We start from the raw sequence: 27252 nt of genomic DNA on the forward strand, positions 1-27252 counted from the left end.
CAAGGTATAGGTACCCTAGAAATATTTTTAGGCCCTTAAAAAACCCCAACCCCTTCTACTTTTAAGTGCAATGCCTGCTCAACGCAATATGCGTGGGAAGAGACAATGTGTCAAGACCTACACGTACCATACAGAATAGACGTTCTGAGCATGACTTGTAGGAAATCCACTCCCAGTACAAAAAAGTACCCAAATCCCAGACCAAATCTCCCCCTAAGAAGGTGGTGATAATGGTCTATTTACAAGCAAATACTGCTTCAGTTAAAAATGCTAAAAACCACTCTCTTGAGTTCATATAAAAATAATCATGTCTATGTATGCACACATATATTTACATACATTTATGGCTTTCACATGCTTCAACCTTCTCCAGTAAATGAGGAAACAAAAATACTCCATTACTGCTTTTTCTCCTCCTCCTGTTTTTCAGCCTCTGCTTCTCCAACTGATAAGGTACCACTACCATATTTTTTCACTCGGGTTTCTACTCTGGCAAGTCTCTGCTTCACCTTTTGTTGAGATGAGGTATACTCTGCCAAGAGCCTCGCAAACCTCGTCTGCAGCGTATCCAGAGCTGTTTCAAGTCTTTCTATTTTTTCTTCCAAGTCTTTTGGGTCAGCTCCTGCTTTTGCTGCTTCCTCATCTATTAAATTGTCTTTCATCAGAATTTGTCGCCCTTTCTCTTCCAGTGCCTTTTTGGCTTCTGGATACTCTGTGAGGGCTTCCATTAATCATCCTTAGACAAGCAGAATAAATCAGAATAACCAATACTCCTTATGTTGGCTGTCCTCCTGTTGCCAGATTTGCTACCTTTGATGTTTAGGATGCTGATTTCACCAAAGTAGCTGCCATCACTTAGGACTACAAATTGGGTTATGCCATCATCCGCCACCACAGCCAATTTCCCCTCTTTAATAATGTACATTTCTCTCCCAATATCTCCCTTTTGCAAATGTAGTCCCCAGGACTGAAGACCGTAGGTTTCAGTTTCAGCACCAGCTCAATGAGAAGTCCAGCTTCACAATCCTGGAATATACGCACTTTCTTCAGTGTGTCCAAATGGACATTGATGGCAATTTCAGCCTTCAACTTATCAGGCAGATTTTTGAGAACTTCCTTCTCATCCACTGTTTTCTTGTTGGTCCAGAGGTAATCAAACCACTTAATAACTCTGGCTTCCAAATCCTTAGTCACTTTTCGGAAATGCATGTACTGTTTAATGGAATCCACTTTGGCCTGGAAACTCTGCCCTGGAGGCATTCATGTTGGAAATCATGGAGCCCACGTTACCAACGATGGTAGCGAAGATGAGCACACCCACCAGGAAGTCAATGACAACAAAGAGATACTCTTCGTCTTTCACGGTGGGGAGGTGTTTCTCCAATGGTTGTCAGTGTGAGCGTTGACCAGTACAGACTGTAAATGTACTTTCTAGACAGGTGCCCATACTCTGGAATGGACACATTGGGGTAGACCCAAGAGTCCGTTCCAAATCCGATGAGCTTCGAAATTGCAAAGTATATACATGCATTCCAGTGGATGATGATAAGAATGTACAAGACAAGATTTCCAATGCGAAACATGTTTGGATAATTTGTCCTGGTTTCTGTACGGTCAAAAAACTCAAACAGACGAGCAATCCTCAGCAAGCGGTTGAATCGCAGTTCAGGATGTTCAAACCAAACTTCAAATATGCCAGGTCTGTTGGCAGAAGAGACAGCACGTCCAGTTTGAACTGCAGAGTTTTGGTATAATGATCTCGTAATTTCTTTTCATCCTGAACTAGCAAGCCTTGTTCAAGGAAGCCTTCAAAGAACAAAAATACATATTTTACTTGTTAGAATAAAAGGACAGTTCAGAGTTACCATCAACAGTACTGAGTGACTCACATTTCAGCTACCTGAGAACATTAACACTTGTACTGTTATGCACACAGACATCGATACACTCTGAGTTCATTTAATGAAAATATTAATTGCAAATGTAAATACTCCAATTTCAAAGCTGATACATAATGATGTAGAGCAATGACTTTATTATTACCACAGTGCTCCCGCAGTTTTCCACTCTATGCTGGGACAGCTGTATCTTTGTCTTTTAGGTATCTTGGCAAAATAAAGGGGAGATTCAAATGTCACATTTTTCACAAATCATTGGCATGACTCGTGACTAGAGTTAAGCAAGTGTTAAGTAATTGTGTATAAATCAGTGGAATATTTTTAATAAACAGCAAGAATAAGTAAGTATAAATGATTGTTGTAAACTTTTTCAGAACAGTATAGATACCCCTGAGATAATGAAATCCATTTTTTTTTCTCTCAGTCATGCTTTTGTTTTGTATCCCATGTTAAAAGTGACAGGATTTCCTTTTCATTTGGGGAGAATGGTTTATGCTGGTTTTGTGTTTCTAGCGAGAGCGCTACTAAGGAGAATTTTGTACATTAATATTAAAAATACTTTGGACAGTATTAGATTTTAAAAATTATGAGAAGACATAAACTGCAGTAAGAGACCGTAAAGCAAACAGCATCTGTGTAAGAGTTCTCATAGAAAGGCTGCCTGAGAAGTACAGCTGCAGGGCTGTTTTGTACTTCTGAAAGCTCAAGGCATTGAAAATGTTCCAGAGGAACAGCCTATACACTGCTGCAATTGCAAGTGGAGATGTCCAACTGTCGGCCCACTAGGCCAATCAGGAGGGAAAGATGACTGAGAGAAAAGAAAACATTCCCTGTGTATCAGGGATTATCACATTTTGCTAATCCCTTAGCAATCTACAAGCAGCAGCTTCTCAGGGAAGCATCTGCTGAGGAAGCTACATTCCTTTTGTCCTACACGGCATAGCTGTACTTCTGGAATGTGGGAGTATCTGTACAGCTGCCTCATGTATATGTGTGTATCTGTCTTGGAGTATCTGAAAACCAATGGTGACTACAAATGGAAGTGGTTCCTGTGCCATGAATGTGTTACCTCCCAGAAACTGCTGAAAGAGCTGGTCAATATTTCCTTAATAACAATGTTATGCACCTAATCAGAAAAGTTGGCTATGCAACTCATTTTATTCTGATTCACATAATTTTTAAAAATAATTTTACAAGTGCCTTCCTATGGAAGGGAGATAAAGCCCCTCAGCTCTTTTTTGTGCTCTCGCACAACTAGAGTCCTATAGTAAAACCTTTTGAAAGCATCAAAACACAAGATATGCTAAACATGACGAGCTGCTAAGAGACACAAATCTTTTCTGCTTCACAGTGCACAGTCACCAAATAGGTGAAACACAGTGAAACTGGCCCTGCAGCTAGACAGGAATGCACCACAGAGAAGGTGACGTGGATCACTGTAGTTGCAAGGCTACCTAGAGCCCCGTTCAAAGCCAGTCCTTGCCCTTAGACAGTGGGGAGTCACACTCTTCTCCAAAGGCTTTCAGGACCTCTGTCCCAGGGCAGATGGACCTTGCAGACTTACAGGAAAAGGCAGCAGACAGGCAGAGCCAGGAGGGGTTAAGAGGGCAGACAAAGATTTCAGCCCTAAAAGAAGTGACTTCCTCATTCGAGTGCCTGAAACTGCAGCAGACCCCTGCACTGAAGCGTTCAGACCTCTGCGGCAATTCTGCAATTCCAATCCGGGCCTGCAAAGCAACCTCCTAACCATGCTTTAACAGCCATACAGTCGTTATCAGGACAGCTCATGGAGATTTGATAACTTGCATTGACTGAACATGCCCATTTTCTGCTTGGTTCTTTCCCATTACAGTAAGAGATGTAACTGTAGAGAAAAATGTATTTGGCACAGTTGATATTTTAACTACATAAAGAAGATGAAGCCCCCCCACTCTGCACCAAGCAGTCTTGTGATTAGGCTGCTATTTGAAATAGACTTTCCTGTTGAACAAAGTACTTGCTAAGTTAAGAATTTGGCTTGCATGAGTTTTGTGCTTCTTAATGTGACAGCATTTTAGCCTCTGTTTTGTAATTATGTTTACAGCTTGTCACAAGCCATAATTAATGTCAAGCTGTCAGCAATGATTTAAAAAAAAAAAAGAAAAAATAAAATAATGTAAAAATCAAAGACTTAAAAGAACTCTCATTTTTACAATGATCAGTGCAGTCTTGGACCCTTTCAAGGGACATTTTGGGGCTGCATCCGTACCAGTAAATAGAATAAGCTAGGAAACCTTTTCTGGCCCTGAGACCAGCTATCATGACAGCTTCTATTCACATGTAAGTTCTCTCAGCCCCTCCAAAAATGACACCATGAATAACACCCAGCCTCTGCTGTCCTTCCAGCTGTGCCCAGACACTGCCTGAGGGAGTTGCCAGCCAGCACAGACCAAAATGCATGCACCAATGTACACCAAGGACTGCTCTAGCAATTTAATGGTATGGATCGCTGTATGTCATTTCTTAGACCTGTATGACCCTTTTTAGTTTAAAACAGATATCCCTTTAAGGCCAGAATCTGTGTCAGCTGGGCACACTCAAATATAAAACCTTCTCAGCCTGTCTGGACTACAGAAACAGAGATGGGAAGCTGAAGAGAACCACTTCACGAATGACATGACAGGGGCCTCACAGATGCTTTAGGTTCACACTTCCTTCAAAAAGGCAGGGCCTAAGCAGAGGTTCCTGGGTAAATCCCATACCACCGCCCTCCTGGGTTAAGCCTACACCACCACCAGGCAGCGGGAGGCCCAGCCAGGACCTTGCAGAGGCTGCAGGAAATACAGCTGGTGGCAGAGGGGCAGCACTGCTGGATTCAGGCAAAGGGCTGCAGACTGGAGGCTGAGATGGGTGCCAGGTCCTGCACTTGACCAACTCAATAATCACTTCTAGGCAGGATGCTGCACAACTTGGCTAAGAAAGCAGCACTTGTGGGGTGCAGTTGGTTTCTTGCCCAACCTAATGAGCACAAGCAATACATCATGCACAGAGCGATCATGACATGCAAAGTGCCTTATTCTCCCTTCCCCACGCAACCTGTTACAGTGGCTGTTCAGTCGGCGCTCGGCGTGTCTATTAAGCACTGACAGAATTGAATTTAGCGACAAGTGCAGTGCAGGTGTTGGGATGTCCAGCCTAAAAACAATTCAAGCTGGTCAGCCACTTTCATCTTCCCAAAGCCTCCACTGTTGGGTTCTGCTGGAGACAGGTCACTATGCTAGTCAGATCCCACAAGGGAATTTCTGCTTCCAGCCTTTATATCCACACTGTATCTGAAAACACTGTAAACCCCAGAAAGACTCAGACTCACCTGTCCTGAATCTGACAAACATGTCAAAAACATAGATGACATCAGAGGCATAATCCAAGAACAGCCATAATTTAATATGGTCAATTTGTAGCTCATCAAAGCAGGCTCTAAAGAAACAAAGATTAAAAAAAAATAAACTGCATCAACTGTGTAAGCACACTTGCAATGTGTGTCCTAGCAGCATGTTAGTGCACATTAAAAATGAAGGGCACTGAAAAATTAAGGGCAGCCTAACTCCATCCTAGACATCTGCACACTCAAGCTATGTCTAAACAGACACTAGGATCTTTCAGAATGCAAAGGTGTTTAGATGAGGAGCAAAACTCAACCACACATATGCCACGCAAGTGCACTGATGGAGGAATACACATATCCCTACAATTAAATATGCATCAGATTTCATGGGATACACATCTCCATTAAGATAATTTCCAAATAAAAGATTTGTTTCTGAGTGACAAGCCATCCTCATCTCTCCCTGCCATCTGAGACAGCCCAGGTGAATGATTTCCAAAGCACCCCATTACTTTGAGTCAAACAGATTTCCACATTTTACAAGGGAAAATAAATACTTGAGTAAAATCCTCCTGTTCTTCAAGCATCTATAGATGCACGATATTAACTTAAGATGACCTAACACTGCCTACACCCCCTCCCTCTGTTCTCTACAGGGTGATTAGAAGACCGATCTCTCGTAGTGGCTGCTGAGCCTGCAGTGGCCCAGGCACATGGCTACCGCTAGCCAGCAGGTGGCACACAAAGGCCACGCACTGCCAGCGCTCATCAGGATGCCAGTTGCGAGTCACATCGGTTTCAGACAAAAAGATAGAATTGGCTACCTATTCCCAGTGGTACGTGTACCATGTATCCCTAAGGGTATATGAACTGTAAATCTTCCAGATAAGTCACGGCAAAGATACCACAGGGAGGGAAGAGGACGATTTACATAGGAAGCGTAACGAGACACTAAATTTGAAACCTAAAATCATTAGTAACTTAAATCCGTACCTGCACACTAGCATACACCAGTTATAAAACACAGGTGCTGCAATTATGGTCAGCCAGTTGTAGTAAATATTGCTTGAAGGATCTATCACAAAGATCTCTTTTTTCTTCCTGGAAAGGAAAACATACAGGTTTACACTGGAAATGTAATGAAGTGACCTGCTGGATCTCCCTCTTCTGGAGGCTGCTCATCTCACAATGAACTCACAGCTGCCTAAGAAGAGAAAGCATTCATGCAGGCAGCTCCAGATGAGATACCAAATATTAGCTTCATCCCATCTGATATGGTCTATTTATTTGTTTCACCCAACTTTAAAGTAAGTGAGAGCAGAAACAAAACCACAGACATTCACATTGCCCAGGCTGAAAACCACAGCCTTTCTGCACATGAGCCTCACTGAAAATAAAAAAAAGTAAGTTACATGTTTCTTATTATCATTCCAGCTAGAAGGCTATGGTCCATTGCTAGAGAAAGAGCCTTCCTTTGCAGATTTATTTTGATGTTTTTGGCAAATCCTATTATGGAAATGACTGTATGAGCACACATTTAAACAAGTAAAACACACATATTCAAATACATGTTTACACAAGTAAGACTCTGTGTGTGCATACATACATATAGTGTGTGTCCAGAAGTAAAACATTTATAATTATGTAAAAGCAAATTTCACACATTCACAGTCCTGGCTCCCTAGGCCTCACAACAGTGAGAGATGCTAAATGAAGCATACAGACCTGGAATTTAAAGAAGATTTAAAGAACAGCATGGCTAATGGCACGGGTAGAGAGTATGCTCAGAAGTCCCCTTCCCCAGCACAAGAAAGGTTGATACGGAACACACAGCAATTAGGCATGTTGTAGGTAATCAGCAGAAATACATATTAGTGGATGGTGAGGTCCACAGCTGAAGTCACTCCAACAGCAACATGTGATAGTGTGATCTGTGAACTGTGTAATAGTTCGGGGAACGTGTGACTGGGTAATGCTTGGATATGTATTTGTGTGACTTCTCCTAATCTCTAAGAAGGTAAATATATTAAAATGAAACAATAATTTACTTCATATTTGTGTGCATTTCTGGCATTATCCCTGCTGTCAGCTGAATGTCCACATGATAATGTTAGTGAAGGAAGCACCTTTAATCTAAAAAGTATTTACTTTGCCATCTTCACAAAACGTTTGCAGCCATTTCTTCTAAAAAACTAGTCAACACCTCAAAACTGGTGACCATGAAATGTGGTCTTCATATGACAGAGTATAGACATTAAAATGTTTATTTTCTTTGCTGAAACGTTTTAAGCTACTGCAAAGCTCAGGCTCTCACTACACAGTAATTGAAGCTGAAAGAGAATCCTGAGAACAAAGGCTTTCTAACCAAACAAAGCTTTGATTAAGAAAGTCAAGATCTTGAGATCAAATAGATTCCATTTGGAAGCAAATCCTAACTGTATGTCCCCATGCCTACATAGCACATGGCCACCATATACATACATATAAACTTGCAGTATGTTACTCTAATACTTCTTAACTGTGAGGCCCACTGAAATGCATTCTCTTTTATCTGTTATCGTTATTTTTAATGACTGGTAATACTAAATTGTACTGTGTTTGGCTCAGCTTTGAGGGAACAAAACAAGAGCAAGATCCATTTCTGTCAAAAGCATTCAAATTATCTCATTTCATTGCAGAAATGCAGCAGCTCCTAATCAGCAGAAGCAAACTGTAGTAATCACTAGTAATGAGTAATTAAATATGCTAGTCAGTGTAATAACTAAACTTATTAGTAAATCTGTAATTTTCTACATGTAAGATTTTTGCTCTTTATCCGAACCAGACTTTGGTTCACCTGCACTGTATCATTATGGACATTCTGGAACAATGAAAAGCCTGTGCAGGTCTGCAAACCAGGCTGCTATCCTAAAAGGCCTACATAGTAAAAAGGTGATCTTCAACAGCAAATCCAAGTAACCAGACGTATCCGAATTCCCTTTTACTGACATACGAAGGTGTTCATGACAGGTCTAAACACAGGCCTTAAAGATGCAACAAGTTTGTTGAGTAGTTGCACCTTTCTAAAGGGGAAAAGGTATTAAAGATTTGACAGGCTAACATTCTGCAACCTACAGAACAAAAATTGTCATGGAAGTGGCATGATGAAATGCCATACCATGCTTTGTAGTGTAGGAAATGTGTTATAAGCACACATTCATTCTTTATACTTACTCTTCTTTTTTTTATCATCTTTTTTGTCATCTTTCTTTTCCTCTTTCTTTTCCTCCTTCTTTTCCTCTTTCTTTTCCTCTTTTTTCTCCTCTTTAACCTCTTTCTTTTCTTCCTTTTTGCTGTGCAACATAATGTAAGGCTTAGCAATTATTACCAATATTCTAGCAGTTAAGGGAGAGGGTGGATGTTGAGGTACAGGAAACTAGACTACAATCCAGACAGGGTAGGACAGGGTTTCTCAGTGGAACCATTCATCCAACTGGTAAAAATGGTTTATGTGCTGAGGCCTCTCTATCTGACACCACCACACCATTATGACAGATAACCAGCTGGCTGATTCTGTGCATTAGTTACCCACGCTTTCTTGACCTTTTCAGACATCAGTGTACCAGGCTGATTTTAATTAAATGCTTCCAGTTTGTTTCGTGCTTTAGAACTCAGGCATTTAAAAAGAAATCTATCAATTATAATAGAACTTGAAATGGCGTAACGAACTGTCAACATTCTTTGCACATCCAAAACCTCATAGTGACTGTCTGAAGCTTTAATGGTAATTAAATGAAATGAGGCTGAATTTCCTCTCATCATTCTTTAAAACCAACATAGCTATAATTAATTAATTACCTCTGGCTTCAACAATTGCCTTGGAGAAGAATCTCGGTCCATGTCTGAACAAAAGCAGCAAATGTAGAGCAAAGAGGTGTGTCTCATTTAACTACATAGAAGTCATTTTATAAATGCTTTATAGTCAACGTGATTAAGCCAACCATTTTAGATCTCTATAGTAGAGAACTACTGTATCTACAAGATACATATCCATATCGCATAGTCCATATCTACAAGATGACTTGTGCCCTAAAAGCTTGTTTTTCTTTCCACCAACTGTAAAGGAAGAATTGGTTGCCTAGTTCAGATGCAGGTGTCTGTATTTGGTCAGAGGAGCCACGTCCAAGTTGCCCTGCCTGTATTTGATTGCTACTGTATTCAAAGGCTGAGCATTAAGCATGAAGTTCCATCCTTGCTAAAAACAATGAGAATTTTTCCTAGACTTAATGGACTCATGATCATCCCCATTTTTATTAATTGCTTTTCATGCAATAAAATAAAATATGGACCATTTAACATAATTATATCTTAACATTCCATAGTATCCAGCACAGACCCAAGCTGCAAGATTTAATTCCAGATATGGAGTTTCATACTGTTAAGTATGTACAGCCTTCAGCATATTAGAATGTGTTAAGCCAGATACAAAGATGGAACTGACTTCCCCCATTCTTGGGTTTGTCTGTGTTTGAACAGAAGAGTTATGAGCGATGCTAACTTTTGCAGATAGGCCCACGCATCCTCTTTAAAACTGCAGAAAGTTAACATCTTTCCTAAGATTCTGTCAACACTTAATATTAGAGATAAATTTGCTAGATGCTTTGGTCAAGAATCATAGAATCACAGAATCATAGAATGGTTTGGGTTGGAAGGGACCTCAAAGATCATCTAGTTCCAACCCCCCTGCTACAGGCAGGGAAACCCTCCACTACACCAGGCTGCCCAAAGCCTCATCCAATCTGGCCTTGAACACTTCCAGGGATGGGGCATCCACACTCCTCTAGGCAACCTGTTCCAGTGCCTCACCACCCTCACAGTGAAAATTTCTTCCTTAGATCTAATCTAAATCTACCCTCTTTCAGTTTAAAGCCATTGCCCTTTGTCCTATCACTACATACCCTTGGAAAAAGTCCCTCTCCAGCTTTCCTGTAGGCCCCCTTTAAGTACTGGAAGGCTGCTATAAGATCACCCTGGAGCCTTCTCTTCTCCAGGCTGAACAGCCCCAACTCTCTCAGCCTGTCTTCATAGCAGAGGTGCTCCAGCCCTTGGATCATCTTTGTGGCCCTCCTCTGGACCCGCTCCAGCAGCTCCATGTCCTTCTTGTGTTGGGGACTCCAGAGCTAAGCACAGTATTCCAGGTGGGGTCTCACGAGAGCAGAGTAGAGGGGCAGAATCACGTAAGCTGAAGAACTGAACTCACTTGCACACATAGAAAATCCATTATCTGAGATCTCCCTGTTTTGAATTTGAAATTTCTCTATTCCTTGAAGCAGAAAGTGTCTCCACTGCTTAGACAGAGAAGCCTAAATGCTCCTGACACTACAGTGCATGTGGATAATGCATATATAAACATAACTCTCTATGCGTAAGGTCTGCTTCGGATGAAAACCATGGATTCCGGCTCCTATGGGAGCTACGTGTTCTCCTCTGAACTGCCAAGATTAGGTCTGATTCTCTCCTTGCACTGGTGTCAACAAAGGACAAATTAGTTCAATGACAGCAATATCCCACGGCAAAGACAGAACACTAATAACAGTTGAAAAAGTGCTGCTTACAGGATTTGAACCAACAGGTAAAAAGTTTAGGGACCTCACTTGCACTTTTCATGTACACTTGCTTGTATTACTCCGAGCAGAAAAAGTCTACGCTGTGGATGGCAGTCCTGTCTAAGAATGTGCCTGTTACAGGGAGAAAGAAGTACTCCAAGGGAAAAGACAACAGTCACCAATTTTAAGGTAAATATAATAGGTCTACTAGTAGCTTTCACCTATCAGCAATGAGCACCTGTTCCAATTCTTACCCTTAGACAGTGATGCAGCACCACAATGTAATTTGGAAAAGCCCAGACTTGTTTGCTAAAAAATGATGAGCTCCTACACTCTTCTATATCCAGGGAAATACCTACCATGCTGACCAACTGCACTGAAACCTTTAAAATCATATACTGTAAGGGACTATAACTTAGGAGGAGAAAAGAACCTTTTAATTGACTCATCTATTTCTACATGCATCTCAATTCAAAGAAACAGATTTTCATTTACCAAGGCTGATTTCTACACAGCAGTGGGAACTGCCACTCATGTATTTATTTCTCTGCCACTGATCCTCCTCAGACTTTTATGGCTTCTCTTTCAAATCTGCCCCAAAAACTCCTTCCTATTTAAAAAACATCAGGATTTCACTGCACATTACTATGCACGGTGCCTGATCTAAAGGCCAATTCACAGTTGCTGTTGTTAGCATTAACATAGTTCAATACTTCAAATGTCCAGCATTCTTACCAGAAAGGAAGGACTACAAGTAAACATAATTTTCAAAGGGTAGAGCCACTGTACACTTATGGATTTGTTATGCAGGGAAAAGTAGGTTGAGATTGAGAATCAATCAAAAAGTCTCAGTCGTGGTGAACTTTGGAGGAATATTTTGACAATGTCAACTTCCTCTTATGTTTTGTTTTAAAAAAGAGAAAAATGTTATTTCACACAGCATCTAATGCCAATGCTTCTTTCTTCTCTGGCCTGAGATCTCCTACAAACTCAACTGTCAAGTACAGCTATCTTTCTAAGTAAGATTCTTCCATTTCTATGGCCTCTGTTCATCTCTCTATTGTGGTAACTCCCAACTTACCACACTCCCACCTACTTATAGTCTAGTGGTAGAAGTCACTCAGAGGAAAAGGCTGGCCATAATCAAAGACTTGAAAGCATCACCTACAGTTCTGCAAGACCAGGCACTCTTAGGTCTTTAACATAATGGAAAACCCAAAGCTGCAAAAGATCTGCATCTTTTTTCCTTTATCAGTGCTACTGAGTAAACTGAGTCGAGGAACTAATAAAACAGCTGTTTGGGCTTGTCCTCTTTCACAGCAATACAGTGGCATCCAATTCTGTGTTTCCAGCATATTAAAAGGAGTTTGCATCTTCAGACTTAGAAATGTCTTCATCAGCCCCTATAAAAATAGTTATAGTCTTTGAATTAATCAAATATTTGCATTTCTCATCTGTCAAGTACTTTGCAAATCAAGTATGTTTGAGACTGTCAGGCAGGTAGACAGACAAGTGTTGTCTTCATTTAAAAATAATGAAACATTGGAAGGATGAAAGTTTTGCCCAGGGTACATGAGTCACTGTCAGAAAAAGAGTAAGAAAGCAGTATTTCCATCCTAATCAGTCCTTTGGGCTCTGACTAGCAGGCTAGGCTCCAGGCTTTCAGCACCTTTTTTTATACCAGTCTAAATAGAATTCTGCACATTTCTGTCACTGTTCACTGCACACTGATTTCCTTTTTAATAAAAGTTATGCAAACCAAACCTAAAAGTTGCTTCAGGAACAGGAAGACCTCTTGTTCAGGTACATGCACGAAGGTTTTGCAGCATCTTTTAAAATGTACAGTTTGAGCTAGTCCATGATGGAGCTATTTGGACGAAAAAACAAGAGTTTCCTGAAAGTATTTCTGTCATAATCAGGAACTGTCCTAGTTATTTTTAATTTTTGATTTCATCTGGAAAGCAATGAAAAAATTAACTATCATTATGTCTCAGAACAGATCTGCTATTGGATGCTACAGAGCAGATATGTCTTCAGACAGCTGTGGTCTAAAACATGCAACAAGCATTGGTGTCAGGAGATTTTAAATTACAGGAGCTCTTCACCTTTTCAAGAGATTTCTCTTTGGTGTAACGCTGTGAAACATCTTGTCAAATATATAAAACAGACTCCAAAGGACCGCTTCTGTCAGAGCTTCCATTGCAATGCAAGCCTTATGATGTTACCTGTCACTCTCTCTACTTCTACACCAACAGTATCTGCTGAACTGAAACAAACATTTTTAAAAGATGGTTAGATTTCATTTAGACTGCACACACAAGTGTTTTCTTGGTACCCGGATCAGTACCCAATTCTTATTTGACAACCTGAAATTTCTGGGGCACCTGATTTGCAAAAGGGGACTGTTAAGAAATGAATACATGAATCTCATTTAAAAACTGAAGAATTAATAAATCAATTTGCAATGCAGTAAAATCAGCCAGTTGATCTAGAGGAGGCAGGGTCTAAATGCTTAATCAAAGTCATTCTTTGAGAGGTTAAGGGTAACTTCAGAAAAAAAGAAGTTCACAGGGAGAGTGAAGGATGCTTTTAACACTAAGAAAACTAGATCTTTATAATTAAACCATATTTTTAGGAAAGGCTTAGGAAGAGATAAGGAGTTTCTACTACAAATGTTACTAGGCTGGAAAGGGAAAAAGAGAAGGAGCTAGTAGTAGAAAGGTGTTTGGAAGTTATCAGTACTTACTCTTCGTTGGTGTTGTTGCTGTAGTTGACATTAAACCTGGCCAAGGGCCAGTGACTGCAGCAAGTTAAATAAAACACATTAAAGAGTGTAAAGACTCTTGGTATTTCATACACGTGTTTACAGACATGATGGACTGACTTACTAGCTTCTCACATGTGCACTGATAAGATTAGGAAGGTCAACTTTGACTGCAGTGATAAGCCTCTTGCGTAACTATTTCAAGGCACCAGTTTCTTTTTATTGTGTGCTTGGCATACACATTTGACCACACTTGATGTCTGAAGCTTGTTCTCAGGCGTATGAGTGCATGGCAACATGCATCTCACTATTTTTAGCCCTGTACTTATTTGGCTACTATTTTAAGCTTTCATCAATCCTTTCAAGTCTTCTTCACAGATGCAGTGCCAAGGCTTTTGGATAAGTAACAAGCATCCCATCCCTACCATTGCTGCAGAATTAAGCCTTCACGATAAAACAACTGGGAGTTAGTGTCACATGGCAACAGCATGAAACTGAGAAGGCAAGGATGGATGCTTCCAAATTCACTTCTTCTAATAGCCTCACACAGAGATTTGCTGGCCCAGGGTCAATGTTGTCCTCTCTAACTACTTTGAATCTGCAGTCGCTACTGATCCAGATGTCTGAAAAATCTGACAGCAGTCTGGCTAATTCAACAAAATGTGCTTTTGAACTGAATTTCTAAGGAGTAGACTAATTGAAGATAGTAAGGCTGTGCTAGCCCACAGCAAATCAAGGTAACCTGTATCATGCACAGCCCTTCAAAGGTTCTTGCTTTAATCCATATTACTAGGTGAGATTTTGAAACAAATCAATTTGTAACTTGCTTACCTACCAATCTTTAACCATGCCAAAAAAAAAAAAAAAAGAAAGTCTATGCTTCAAAATGTAATGCCAAACAGAAAGTCAACTTTTGTCTTGGGACTTAATTTTCCTCTTTTAGCTGGAGTTAAACTTAAAACATTATATCATATATTTACAAAGTAATAATAATTGACGAAGTCAAAAGACTGTAAACACATAAAGGTTTCTCTTGCGAGCCTCTGTTGTTTTATCGGTAAAATTTTAAGACTGAACCTGTCTTCCATACCAACAACTGAGTATGTGCTAATAAGTTAAGTCAGCAGCCAAAAGATTTTCTCATTTCTGCATCAGAAGCCTTCTGTAATGTTAGTAGCCTATCTCCTGAGTAGGTGCAACAAAGCTATGACATGTTTTGCACAACTGCTTTTTGGAGTCTCCTAACACTCGCAGATAAAGTGCATAACGTGAATGTTCTGAAAAACCACAACTAGATTCTTGAAATAGAAATAGCATTCATCCTCAGTGGAGAGGAGTTTAGCGACATCAATTTGCACAGGTAGCATATGATAAAATTCCAGTTCTGAGAAACCATTCTGCCTGAAGCAGCACAATCAAAATCTTTTACCTCAGGATCTTTGCCACAGTACATTTGAGGGGGAAGGAGAAAGTCTGCTGACAGCCATAATACTTCAGTTACGCAAAGATTCCTGGGCAGCATTAGATACTCTGTTCACCTCCCATGCTAAGCTCCTTACCCTTTTCTTAAAATAAAACTTACATCCTAATTACCAAGAAAATACCATCACCTCGGTCATCTCTCTTTAAAGTATAAACACATCATCTTACCTGTTTACTCCTCCAGGCCGCTCACGGATACCCAGAAAGGAGCGAATATTACTTTGCCTACTGGACACCTCGATGAGCTCTGGTCCTCGGATACGCTCTAGGAAAGAATCAGGTCTTTGGTCTTCATGATGCAAATGTCTTGTGGCCCATGACCTCACAGATATGACAAATCGTGATAGTCTGCATGGAAGAGACATACAACATTGACTGAATTAAACAAGAACATCAGATCGCTTAAATCATCCCCACAAAGAGTAGCCCAGGAGGATTCTTCTCCACTTCTCCACTTGCCACAAAATTATACTTGATGGATTAACTGTGTGAACTCAGTCACTTCCCACAGTTTCATACATCATCCTTTGCAGAAGATCAGGAAGTTATCTCACACAGCAGTTCCTAGTCCACTGTAGCAGCACCGCAGGAGCAAGAGAAGAATATTCTTGCCAAGTGGAGGCAAATCAAGCAGTTCTTACAAACTTCTGACATTATGGGATATTGGAGAATCCTGGACTGACAGAATTAGGAGATATAAAATACTCACAGGATTACATGCTCAAGGCTGGTACACACAGGGGAAACAAAAGCTGCATAGTTAGTGAGGGAGGATGGACTTTGAAATAAGGAATGATAAAAATTCAGCCGCTTTCTCCATGATTTTAAAGAGTCTGTCTGCAGATGTACTAATTGCCTATCACATACAAACCTGCCTACTGCATAGGAAACACTATTTCCTCATCCTAAATTTCTAGCAGAGCACTGAAATGAGGTAAACAAAAAATCATGACAACATAATTAATTTATCATTGTATCATTATGTATCTTTTTCTCTTCCCACTAATTCACATTATGAACCCTTTAATGTTTCCTGTCAAAGTTCAAAAGGAAATGTGTTTCTGGAAAATTGAAAATAATGGAGACTTTTTACAAAAGTGATTATATTTATTACTCACACAATATAACATATTATTTCCTGTCAGTAGTCTAGTTTGGACAAAAGTGGTGTTAATTTAGGTTTCCCAGACCTGGCCTCGAAAACAGCATAATGAAATCCTGAACAATGCTTAACTGCTTACAGAGACCTTGGGCTACTCAAGGAAAGCTCTTTACATTCTCTCTGCATTGGCTAGTATTACACATGCTCAGAATCCACAAAGAGGTTGATATGAACAACTTCAACCTTATGGTAAAGTACATTTGCCTCTTGATTACAGTTCTCAAGGGCCTAATTACACCTCCTTATAGATCTTGCCCCGGTTCTCTTACTCTGAAATAAAAAGGACAAAAATGGCAAGAATAACATCACATGTCAGAAACTATAAAAACATATTTCTCGTTCTTCAGCACTATACCGAGATAGCATCATATATATACCTACAAATTTCAACAATTACAAGAATTCAAAGGCTACCAAGAATGCAAAAAAAAAAAGCTCCACATAAAAGTCTAAGATTATTTAAAAGATTACTCATTCTATTCAAAAAATGCTGCATAAAATTAAGCTACAGAATTTTTCTCTTTGCCTGAGCAGAACTCATCTTTCACATAAGGACTACCAAAACGGATGTTCTTACATTAGAAGATAAAGCATTTTGGTGAGACCTGTTAGTAAAGGAGCAAACATATTTTACCAAATAAGATTGAGAGCCTCTTTATTTGAACAAAGAAATAGAATTTTCTGATTTCTGCCATGCTATATTATTTTCACATTTTTGTCCTTTACATCTCTAAGCAAAATTCTCAGTGAAGACCATCCTTGAGAATTTGCATTCGAGAGGCATATTATATGACCATAATACTTAAACTGCTAAGCATTCGTGTGTGCATCACAGGTTTCCTTGTATGTTCAAAGCATAAGTAACTGTAGCTACACACGTGTGTAATTCAAACTATCCTGAAAAAGATTAAAAAGGAAGTTCTCAATATTAGTTTATATATTCATGTGCTTTACGTTCACACAAAACACACACCTATAAATGTTTTCCACCTAAAACCAACTTCTTGCAGACTTTGCAATCCACACGCAGTGGTGTCACTATCTGACAATCAAACAGGGAAAAACAAGTTTATTCTCCGTCATCCAAAAGGCAGAAGTATAAAACAAAACCCTTTAAATTACTCTGGCTTTATAACAATATTTTTCTTTGCTCTGTGAAATAAAGTATGCTTAAACTGAGTATAGTCTGTATTGTGAGTAACAATTGTATCTGAAGACAGAGCTCTGCGGTCTCAACTGGAAATATTTAAAGCAGACACAATAAGTTTTTGAAGCTCCACTTCAGGTTTATGTTTAAGTCCTGGTAAAGCAAATGACTTAAGCAAATGGTTGACTTGAATCCATTATAAACACAACTGGGTTCTAAAAGCTGAGAGAAACTCTTGTACTCTCAACACAAAAGCCCCTGTCTCCTCCCTTGCCAGAGCCATCTACCAACAACAGAACAATCATCATGTCTTATTTGACAGGAAACAAACACTGCACCAACTATCAGCCAGAACCAAACATTTACCCATTTACTTCACAGTCTGACCTCACTTCATGCATTTCCTCAACATTCAATATATTCTCAGATCTGATCATGTAAAAATAATTTATTTTTTTCATTCATACTAATTTGTGCGAGCTCATTCAGCATCTCTAGGATTCTAAAGTTTTTATTAGCAATGAGTAAGTGACGAGTTCAGAATCAAGGTTAAAAGCAGCTTCTGTTACTTTTTATAGGCTTTCTTCAGCTGGACTCCATTTATTTTCCTTGGAAAGTGATGGTTCTTTTTACTTTGCCTCCAAATTGTTACCAGTCTCTTTCAAGAGGTTAAATTTATTACTAGAGATGGTATTACTTAGTACATTACCTTGCCATTGCTCCCCTGCCCGTGAATGAGCTCGTCTGAGTTTCAGATAGATGTCTTCCTTCCACAGAAATGACTCTTTGTAGTTCTGAAGATGCATCCTCACACAGTGAATGGGTTCTGCAAAAGCAAATTTTTTTTAAATGTCCCATACAATCTCCAGTAGACTCCCCCTCATCTGATTCTTTCCATTACATCAGGAAACAATGCAGCAAATTGTCCCCATCCTAGTAATGTGGCGTACATTTGATAAACATTGAGCTAAGCTTATATTCCTACTTTTCTGGAGCCATCCAACATGAAATTAGGTCAGTGGAGGTTCTGCCACCCATTCCAGCAAGCTCAGAAGCTGATTCCTTACTGATCAGTACTGCTCTGGTGTGCAGATACATAATCATGGGTAGCATGTTTTCTACTCTAACACCTCCTGTAAAGCACCAGCAGCTTCCCTTCAACATGGAAGTCATCCCCAGTGGGCTTTAAAGTGACTGCCTGCTGCTTTTTTCAGTGTTGTTCTCCTAGATATAGTTTGGGTTTAACAGTCTGGAATTTCTACCAGTGCAGTTCCTATTCGTGACTTCAAGCAAATAGGCATCTCTTCTGCTTTCATTCTTGGTTGGACTGAAAGGGAAAGCAGTGATTTCACAGCAGCATCACTGCCGCTCTTACCAGCCTGCTGCCACCAGCTGCACAACTGCAGCCCCAACGCTGCTCACTTTGTAACGAAAACTTCACCTTTTGCACAGCAAAACAGGCTGCAGATCTTCAGGGCTGCTCTGGCAGCGATGAGATGAGGCACCTCAGGCTACTGCCACGCACGGAAAACACTACAGCAGCCCAGTGGCACACAACTGCAGACAGTGATTGTAACATTAAGCTATGTGCAGGGTCTGCCAACTCCCACGAGTTCCAGTAATTTTAAGATTACTTATTAGCACTGACGTAATCAGCATTTGAGAAAAATAGATGAAATTTTAGCCTCATCTTTCAGTAATGGGAGTTCTGACATTGACTTCACTGGAACCTGAACTTTATCACAGCTTACTCTGGATATTTTTTAAAGACTCCTAGACTTTTCTCTGCCTTTTTCATTCGTTAGTATTCACTTTTACAAGACTTTGTCATATCGATTAAGGATCACTTCTTCCCTCTTTGTAACGCAAACAAGAACTTTCACATGACTCTCTTAATCTGTATTGCCAGGGAAAACACTGACTATAATAATACTTGCAGTATCTCCCTAAGAACTGGCAAAGCATTTTGAACGTTCACAAAAGGGTAATTAGCAACTCAATTTTGTGTGTGCTCACAGCTGAGAAACTGACAAACAGAGAATTAAAACTTTATTATTTCTACACAAAGAACAATGCTAAAAAAGAGGTCCTGCCACTTCCAGAATTCTCAACTGGTTAACTGTTTTCTTCTTCTCATAAGAAAACACCAGTAGACACTGTTTAATACTGAAAAACTTTTATAACCTACTTTATGTTGTGGGTGCTGAAAATATTGTGGATGCCAAAGCTAACACGGCTTCTAGGGGAGAATGAACAAACTCATGGAACAGAAATCCATTACGGATTACCAGATACACAGAGCCCATGTACAGCTCAACAAGTCTCCTGAGCTCGATGCTGGGATAGTATTAGAGGAAAGTATGCTGAAGATACTTGCAGTTTGCTCACTTCTTTTTCTTTTTCCTGGAACATCTGCCTACAGTCCTGCTGGAGAAAGGATACTGGACAAGTCAGTCTTTTAGACTGCACTGCTATGGCTGTTTTTAAGTCCTTCTATTCCTTTTCACAGAAAAATACACACTTTGTGTGATCTTCGACAGTATAAATTCTAATATTGCTACTTCTGTTCTTACTTACCAATTATTACTATTTTTGAGTCCTGAAAATACCTTTTCAAAAGAAGATAGTGGGAGTTCTTAGAAAATAATTTTAGGTGTCACAATTCAGATGTGAAAATAAACTGTAATTTGCAGAAATAGCCTTTCGTGGAGGCTTAAGCTAGTATCTTTTATTTCTTGTTTGGATGGATTAGAAATTTGTGCACCTTCAGTGACTCGGATAATGAAGAGCATCTCACTAAGCTGCGGTAACACAACTGCTTTTAGTGGCTGTACATCAAGTTGTTATATTTACTCTAAATACAGGTAATTAAATGCAAGGGACAGAAAACAAAGTAGTGAATAGTAATACAGAAAACAAAGTAAATATGGATTAAAATACTTCAGGTATCCTTCCAAGTAGAATTTAAAAAAAAGAAAAAAGATTGTCAGAGTGCATTCTCTGTCAGTCCAAGAAAACCCTACACAGAGGTCGGGCCCAGGAAATCAGGCCAATCAGACTTTTTCTGAAGTCTCAGGAGACTATTTCAATTTTATTAGCCTCTATAAGCATGCTGAAATGAAACAAACATCACATGATGTTCTATTTTGATATAACTGTGCTGGTTTATCAGTGAGAAAAAGAGCCAAGCAGCAGCTGAAAATTGCTATCCAAAATGCACTGTTAACTATCCTTCCTATTTCAATTTTGTACACTTTTTTAGTCCCAGACTCCTTTATTACTGACATTGCTGTGCTTGGGCATCTGCTGACAATAAACAAAAGGCTAAGAATGAGGAGCTCAGCTTTATTTTGAGTAAATGCCTAGGAAGCTAATGCAGAAGAGGGCAGAGAGAGCTGAGTGAGCTCTAAAAAAGCTAGATCAGGTACTAAAAAGCAATACTGTCCTACTAGCTCCACTTACCAGCATAGAGGCATACTTGCTAAGTACATCATTTGTTAAGTGCTTCGTATGCATGATCATCATCTCCATACTCCTCAGCAGTATGGAAAGCTGTGCTCCACTGTCCCTACACAGGCTCGTCATATTCTGTGTGTCTGTAACATTAAGAGTTTTACCAACTGTCTATCCTCTAGCTACAGAGCACTTAATGGCACCCTCTAAAACCCAGTGGTTTCAATCCAGGGTACGGCTTTTGGTGTCTGGAGCCAGAAGTATGTTGAATAAATGTTTTAATCTAGGTGAAATATAATGACATGCTTAATGTCACCTGACTGAACACCTTCCAACCTGATCCAGTGTCCCATAAAACAAATTAAAAATTTCTCATCATTTAAATTGTTCTCTGGTCAGATTCTTACCAGTAGGTGACCAGACACTTTCAGTGAAAAATGGGTAGTATGTAGGAAAAAAAAAAGGCAAAACTCTCAACACTCAACTGCTGGAATCAAACTGGGTGGATTATGGACACAAGTAGTGAAATCGTGAAGTCTGTATTTTTATTTTGGTTGCTTGACTGTTTTTAAGAAACTATTTTTTGATTACTCTATATGTGCATCAAGAATTTCTACAACTAGGTTTATGCTATAACTAAATACAGCAATTCGTACATAAATTCAGGTTTCCCTCACAAAAAAAGTTGCAGATAGAAAGTGTGTAGACAACTCAGGAAAATCAAGGTCATTTTGTGGAAACAGTACTAAAGTGCTTGCATTTCACTTTTACAAATAGAGCTTATGTATATTTGCAACAGGATCAGAAAACAATACAGAAAGGACTCCACTGGGCAACTCTTATGAAACGACCTGTCCAATTTTACACAGCAATCACAAATATATTCCACTTTAATTCACACAAATGCAAATCAAAAGGTAAATCTAAAATGAACCCCTTCTTCCATTATTATAAATCTCTTTTATAAAATTTATATACTCAATCCTGACTTTACTCAGTCCTGTTCAGATAACACAAGAGGCCTTAATTGTCAGCTGGCTTTATATTGATGCAGAGGGACAGTTACAGATGGGACTTTTGATGTAACACCTTCAATGCATGTGGCATAGTTTTTATTTTATTTTAACAAAGACACACAGATTCATTCCCATCTGGACTCCATAAGCTTGTTTAGTATCTGCAGTGAAACAGCAGCCACTGCCATTACTATCCAAGTGTGTTACATGGTCTAAAATCAACATGAGAGGAGAATATGGAGCATGTCAAGAAACAGAGAGCAGGTTACAAAGCAGAAACATGAGCAGATGATTGTGCCTCCTTGGGTTATGCTGAAAAATATTTTATTTCCATGGGGGTAGCAATGTCACTGTATCTTAGAGAAAACTCACTGATACAGAGGTTTCTGCTCGATGCCTCTTCAGCTCTCTAAAGGCCAATTTATTCCCATGCTTTCGTGGTATCTAGCAGTGTAAGCTCTGAGAAGGATATTTACAGCGTCACCTGCTCTGTACACTGTCCCTTGTCTTGACTGAATTTGGCTCTAAATTTGCACAAAGGTCCTCAAGGAAACCCTAGAATACCATTTCCACCTAAAATGCATGCAAATAATCCAGAATTTTCATTTAGTAGTAATTGTTTTGAAGTTCTGATTAGTTAAACAGGAATTGCTGAAGCCCTTTTGAGGAATGACTATGAGCCAGACTTGGAGGGTGGGATTTGGCTCCAGATGGCAGTAACCTAAATTAGGATTTCTAATATAAAGTGAATGTCTAAGTAGCCATTATAGTCAATTGTCATCTTAGCGCTTGATTCAGTTGCCTCAATATAGGAGTCTAGTCCCATTTGGAATACCTCAAAATACGTCATCTGACCTCTCCAGAGCACACAGTTCTCACCTCATATCCACCAGTCCCAGCTAAATGCTTCGGATACTCTACAGTATCTCAACTAGCTTTAGATGCCTGTTTTATGCAACTAAATGCCTCTCATAATCAACACAGCCAAACGAGCCTGAAGAGCTATTCAACTTCAGGGTAGGCTGAATGGTTTCCTAGGCTCCACGGACTATCAGTACTGACTACATTTCCACTGATGACAGCACGACAGCAGGGACTTAAGACCCCTATTCACATGAAGACACTGAAATCCACATGTCTACATGGCACAGGTGAATCCTACTTCCAACTGTGTCTATAAGTTAATATGCTGTCTGTTCTATTTGAACTGTTTCTATACAGAGGCTGGATTTTAAAAATGAAGACTCATTTGTTATTTTTTGTTCTGTTGATTTTTTGTTTTAACAAAATGGACCAACTTTATAGCACGCTACACTGCAAGAATATAGGCATATGAATCACCTACTCCAGCATAATTGAGAATGACAGTTTAAAGACGCCCAGCAGCTTTGTGTTAACTGTTTCAGTGAATGCTTTTCCTTGATAGCATCTCATTCCACAGCAAAAAAGCACTTAAGCACATCTTTAGCATTAAGCATAAATTTAACACCCACTGACTTTAATGAGAACTAAGTAATGTGCTTAATTGCTTTGTTGAACTATAGCCAAGAGGAGGAGTTGGAGGAAGATAAAGGCAAAGGAGAAATGCTGCTACTTTAGAAAACCTGTGGTTTTTTCCAATGTCTATAGTTGTATACTTTGCCACAAGACAAAAAAGGGCTAAAATTTTGAATGGGATCTCTATTTTGGTATACACATATTCTAAACCAAATCTGAATTTAAAAAATGTGTATCAGAATTCTTTGAGTGGTATTACAAAGGCGTTGTATACACTTACTAGAAATCACTTCAGCAATCCAAAAACCTTAAATATGAGATCACTTTTATACAGAGAGATTGTATCTTATTACTCATCTATGAACTCCTGTAATTTATGCTGATAACAGCAAACTCTTAAATAAACGGCTCTTCAAGACCATCATCATCATGACGATGAAGTGCAATTCATATTTCAGTCTCTCTATCTATCATAAGCAAGTCATTGCCTCTGAAACTGCAGATGACTGCAGTCTACATTTACATACTGTCATATCCCTCACCCATTCCGTGAGCCGCCAATCATCTATATCCTCTACAAAAAGGACATTAAAAAAGGAAAGGCTCATTTCGATCTGTGTCTTCCCTGTTTCTGAGATATCACTGTAAATGGAGACAAAGGGACAAAAATCTTGCGAATCTCCCCGAGGAGACCATGGGGTAGTATAACTAAGTCAAGCAAGCCATTCTGTGCAGAATAAAAGCAGCTCCATTTTCACTAGTGTACGTATACCTACATGACAGAAGGTACCACATAAGCAAAGCAGAAAGAAAAAAAAGGACCAATTCACACAGGACAAGGAGCACGTCCATACCAGATGCTAGGGGCATGCAATCCAGAATTATCAGCCCAGCAAGATTTTGAGTGCTCTAGTCCAGAAACACATCTGAACAGCAAAAGACAGTCTGACAAGGTCCACATAGTGGAGGTGGTTGACCGTAATAAGTCAAAAGCAGAACAGTTTTTCCAGTCTGTAAAGGTGCTGTGGATCATCAGACACTTTCCTGCAGGCTCAGCAGGGTTTGCCCAGACTAGACAACTGACCCGTACCACGTAGAATGTTAAGTGCAAGCTCCCTGGCACATTTTTAAACAGCCACTTTAAAACTGTCAAAACAGAGAAAGGTGAATGTAAAGAAACTGTTACAATTCCACTGCACAGTGAGAGGCTCTGAAAAGCCAGTACAAAAATGTCAATAATCTTTATACACGACAAATGTTCCCTATCACAGGAACTAAGCAATTTGCAGGAGCTACTTTAAAAACAAACAAACTTCCTGAGGCTTTTCACTGCATGGCACTGAGAGGATCCCCTTTTCACCAAACCCCACAGACTCTGTGGGAAGCACGGACTTTGGTATCTGTGTTTCTCTTTAATGAGTTGATGTAATAGCCACTGATGATATCAGGAAGAATTTCTTCACCAAAAGGGCTGTCAAGCATTGGAAAAGGCTGTCCAGGGAAGTGGTGCAGTCACCACGCCCTGAGCTATTTAAAAGACGTGTAAATGTGGCACTTAGGGACATGGATTAGTGGTGGACTTGGCAGCACTAGGTTAATGGTTGAACTCGATCTTAAAGAAATCTAAATGATTCTATCATTCTGTGGTGCGAAAATGGGGTTTATTCCTGAGGTAATACAGATTCTGGTTTCAAAACTGCAAGCCATGAGAACCTTCCTGTCGCTGTCTCTTCTGTACTTTGCATCTACATGGTTAAGTCAGTTAAGTGCACTGGGTCAACAATATCATGATATAACACTCCCATAATGCAGAACTAGAGAATTGCCACAAACTATGCAGTAATCTGTCTTCTCGACTGTGATAAAAGGAATATATTACCTGATACAGCCATTTTCAATCCTTTCAATATCTTCATCAGTAGTTCTGACAGACAGTCTCTGCATGCCAGGGTAGGAGTACTGGGTGTTGATTTTTGCCATTTTGCTTTACATATCAACATCTAAATGACAGCTGAAACAGTAGGGGAAAAAAAAAAACGTTTTATGAAGGCTGCAAAATAAATGTGCTAAGTACTTAAAAGGAGAGATTTATTAAAACAATGGAACAGCAAAAAGCAAATTCAACCATTTGAAGATATTTCCACACAATATATAATAGCTGTTTCTTGATTTATTTGCACTAGACAGAAAAAAGTCCTAGTAAAAGTGTTAACAAAAAAACTTCATCACAACCAAAGAAAAGAGTTATATGACACGATATTCTTTTTAGTCTCTGGGCTTTCTGAATACCAATATTGTCATACCCGTTATCCACAGTGAAATTTCATTTAAAATCTCATTAAAAGAAGGCTACTGTTAGAAAGCCAACCAAAAAAGGCTAGGTAATACATGTACTAGGACAACCCATTTCACTCTAAGTTGATCCCCTTGTGCTAATTTTGTCTATTTTATGATAAAGGTTTTTATTTTGAAAATGCATATTAATCAAGCAGATAATTAATGAAATGCATCTCTCAACTTCATATGCGCCATGCATTAATTCTGTATTATATAAATTCTGCACTAAACACATACTAGGGTTTTTTTTTCCATTTATTTCCATATGTCATTTCTATTATACTGCTTCAAGACAAGCTCTGTTAAGATATTTAGCCACCCAGTTCCTACAAGATTTAGGAAATTGACCTAAATTTCTTTCCAGATTCAGCCCTCGATACCCAATTTCATAACATATTGTATTTATCATCCACAAAATAGGTTTTAAGACTCAAGACAAATACCTTAAAAATGAGGGACTGAAAGACTTTCAGTGAAAGCTTTGAATTTTGAATTTTTTTTTTATGTTTTGCAACTCCATTCAGGAACTTTTTTTTTGCTTCAGCTATGACTACAATGAAATTCTCTTGGGATCATTCAACTACCTCAGACCATCTACTGTCCCTTTTTCACCTGTAATCCTGTAATCCTCTGTCTCACTGACGATACAACATTCAGCTTTAGCAGCAAATGAAATATAGATTTCAGAATATTACAGAAACTAATGTTCTGCCCTAAATTATTCCTGAAGGAAAGCTCACAATCCATTATCAGGTCTATGTTATGCACTCAGTTTCTTAAAAACTATATAACTGACTTACCCTCCACTCAACTCTCAGACAACTAAAGGGAATGATATACAACTTTAAAAATTGTTGAATATATTTCAAAATACAAAATAAATTAACATAATGTTTTCACTCAGAAATAACGAAACAAGTCTAGATAGAGCCCTTAAGCATCATTTAACACCTGAAAATCTGGTTAGCATTTCCCATTACTAATTTTACCTCAGTGCAGGTCGATCGTTGTATAAATACATCTCACCTTAAACTGAGCCCTGTATATACTGGTTAACTTAAGTTTTACTGGGTAAAAAATGGGCATTTCTATGACACATTGATATAGAAAAATAAAGAGGGATTTTTCAACCTGCTCTCAGATTTGAATGTTCACTCAGAAGAATTAGTTCCTGAAGTGCAGAATATTTATGCTGAAAACATAACTACATATAAAAATGTTAGCTGGAACAGTCTCACAAAATGAATCAATTTTGTCTGTTTAAAAAATATTTGCCAAATCATTTATGTATAAGTTAACGTATATCCATTATAAGCATCAATGAACACGATTTCTTTTAAAAACGATTCAGCGTTTGAGAGAATAACATTGTTTTTAATAAATTAACTAGCCAAATGACTAAGTTTCAAAATAGGTATGATGCCAAAAATATCTCATCTCCAGGAAAATTTTTTATAAATCGCTTTTTAGTTATAATTACTGATCCCATTACATACTTGGGTTACACAGAATTAGATAGATGACATGTAATAGTGCATTGGTGATTA

General features: G+C 39.0%; 1 protein-coding gene across 1 annotated transcript; it reads right to left on the reverse strand.

Moving 5' to 3' along the window:
* Positions 1 to 398: 398 nt before the first annotated feature.
* CNGA3 (cyclic nucleotide gated channel subunit alpha 3) lies at positions 399 to 25348 on the reverse strand. The gene is given in 13 exon segments (XM_086615741.1): positions 399 to 730; positions 733 to 948; positions 951 to 1242; positions 1244 to 1369; positions 1371 to 1672; positions 1675 to 1806; positions 5248 to 5354; positions 6256 to 6363; positions 8472 to 8594; positions 13594 to 13647; positions 15262 to 15441; positions 18112 to 18228; positions 25248 to 25348. Coding segments are annotated over 13 exon segments (2190 nt in total).
* Between the last annotated feature and the right edge of the window lie 1904 nt (positions 25349 to 27252).

Source organism: Tauraco erythrolophus, chromosome 1 (assembly GCF_009769465.1).
Source record: "Tauraco erythrolophus isolate bTauEry1 chromosome 1, bTauEry1.pri, whole genome shotgun sequence".
NCBI classification, from domain to species: domain Eukaryota; kingdom Metazoa; phylum Chordata; class Aves; order Musophagiformes; family Musophagidae; genus Tauraco; species Tauraco erythrolophus.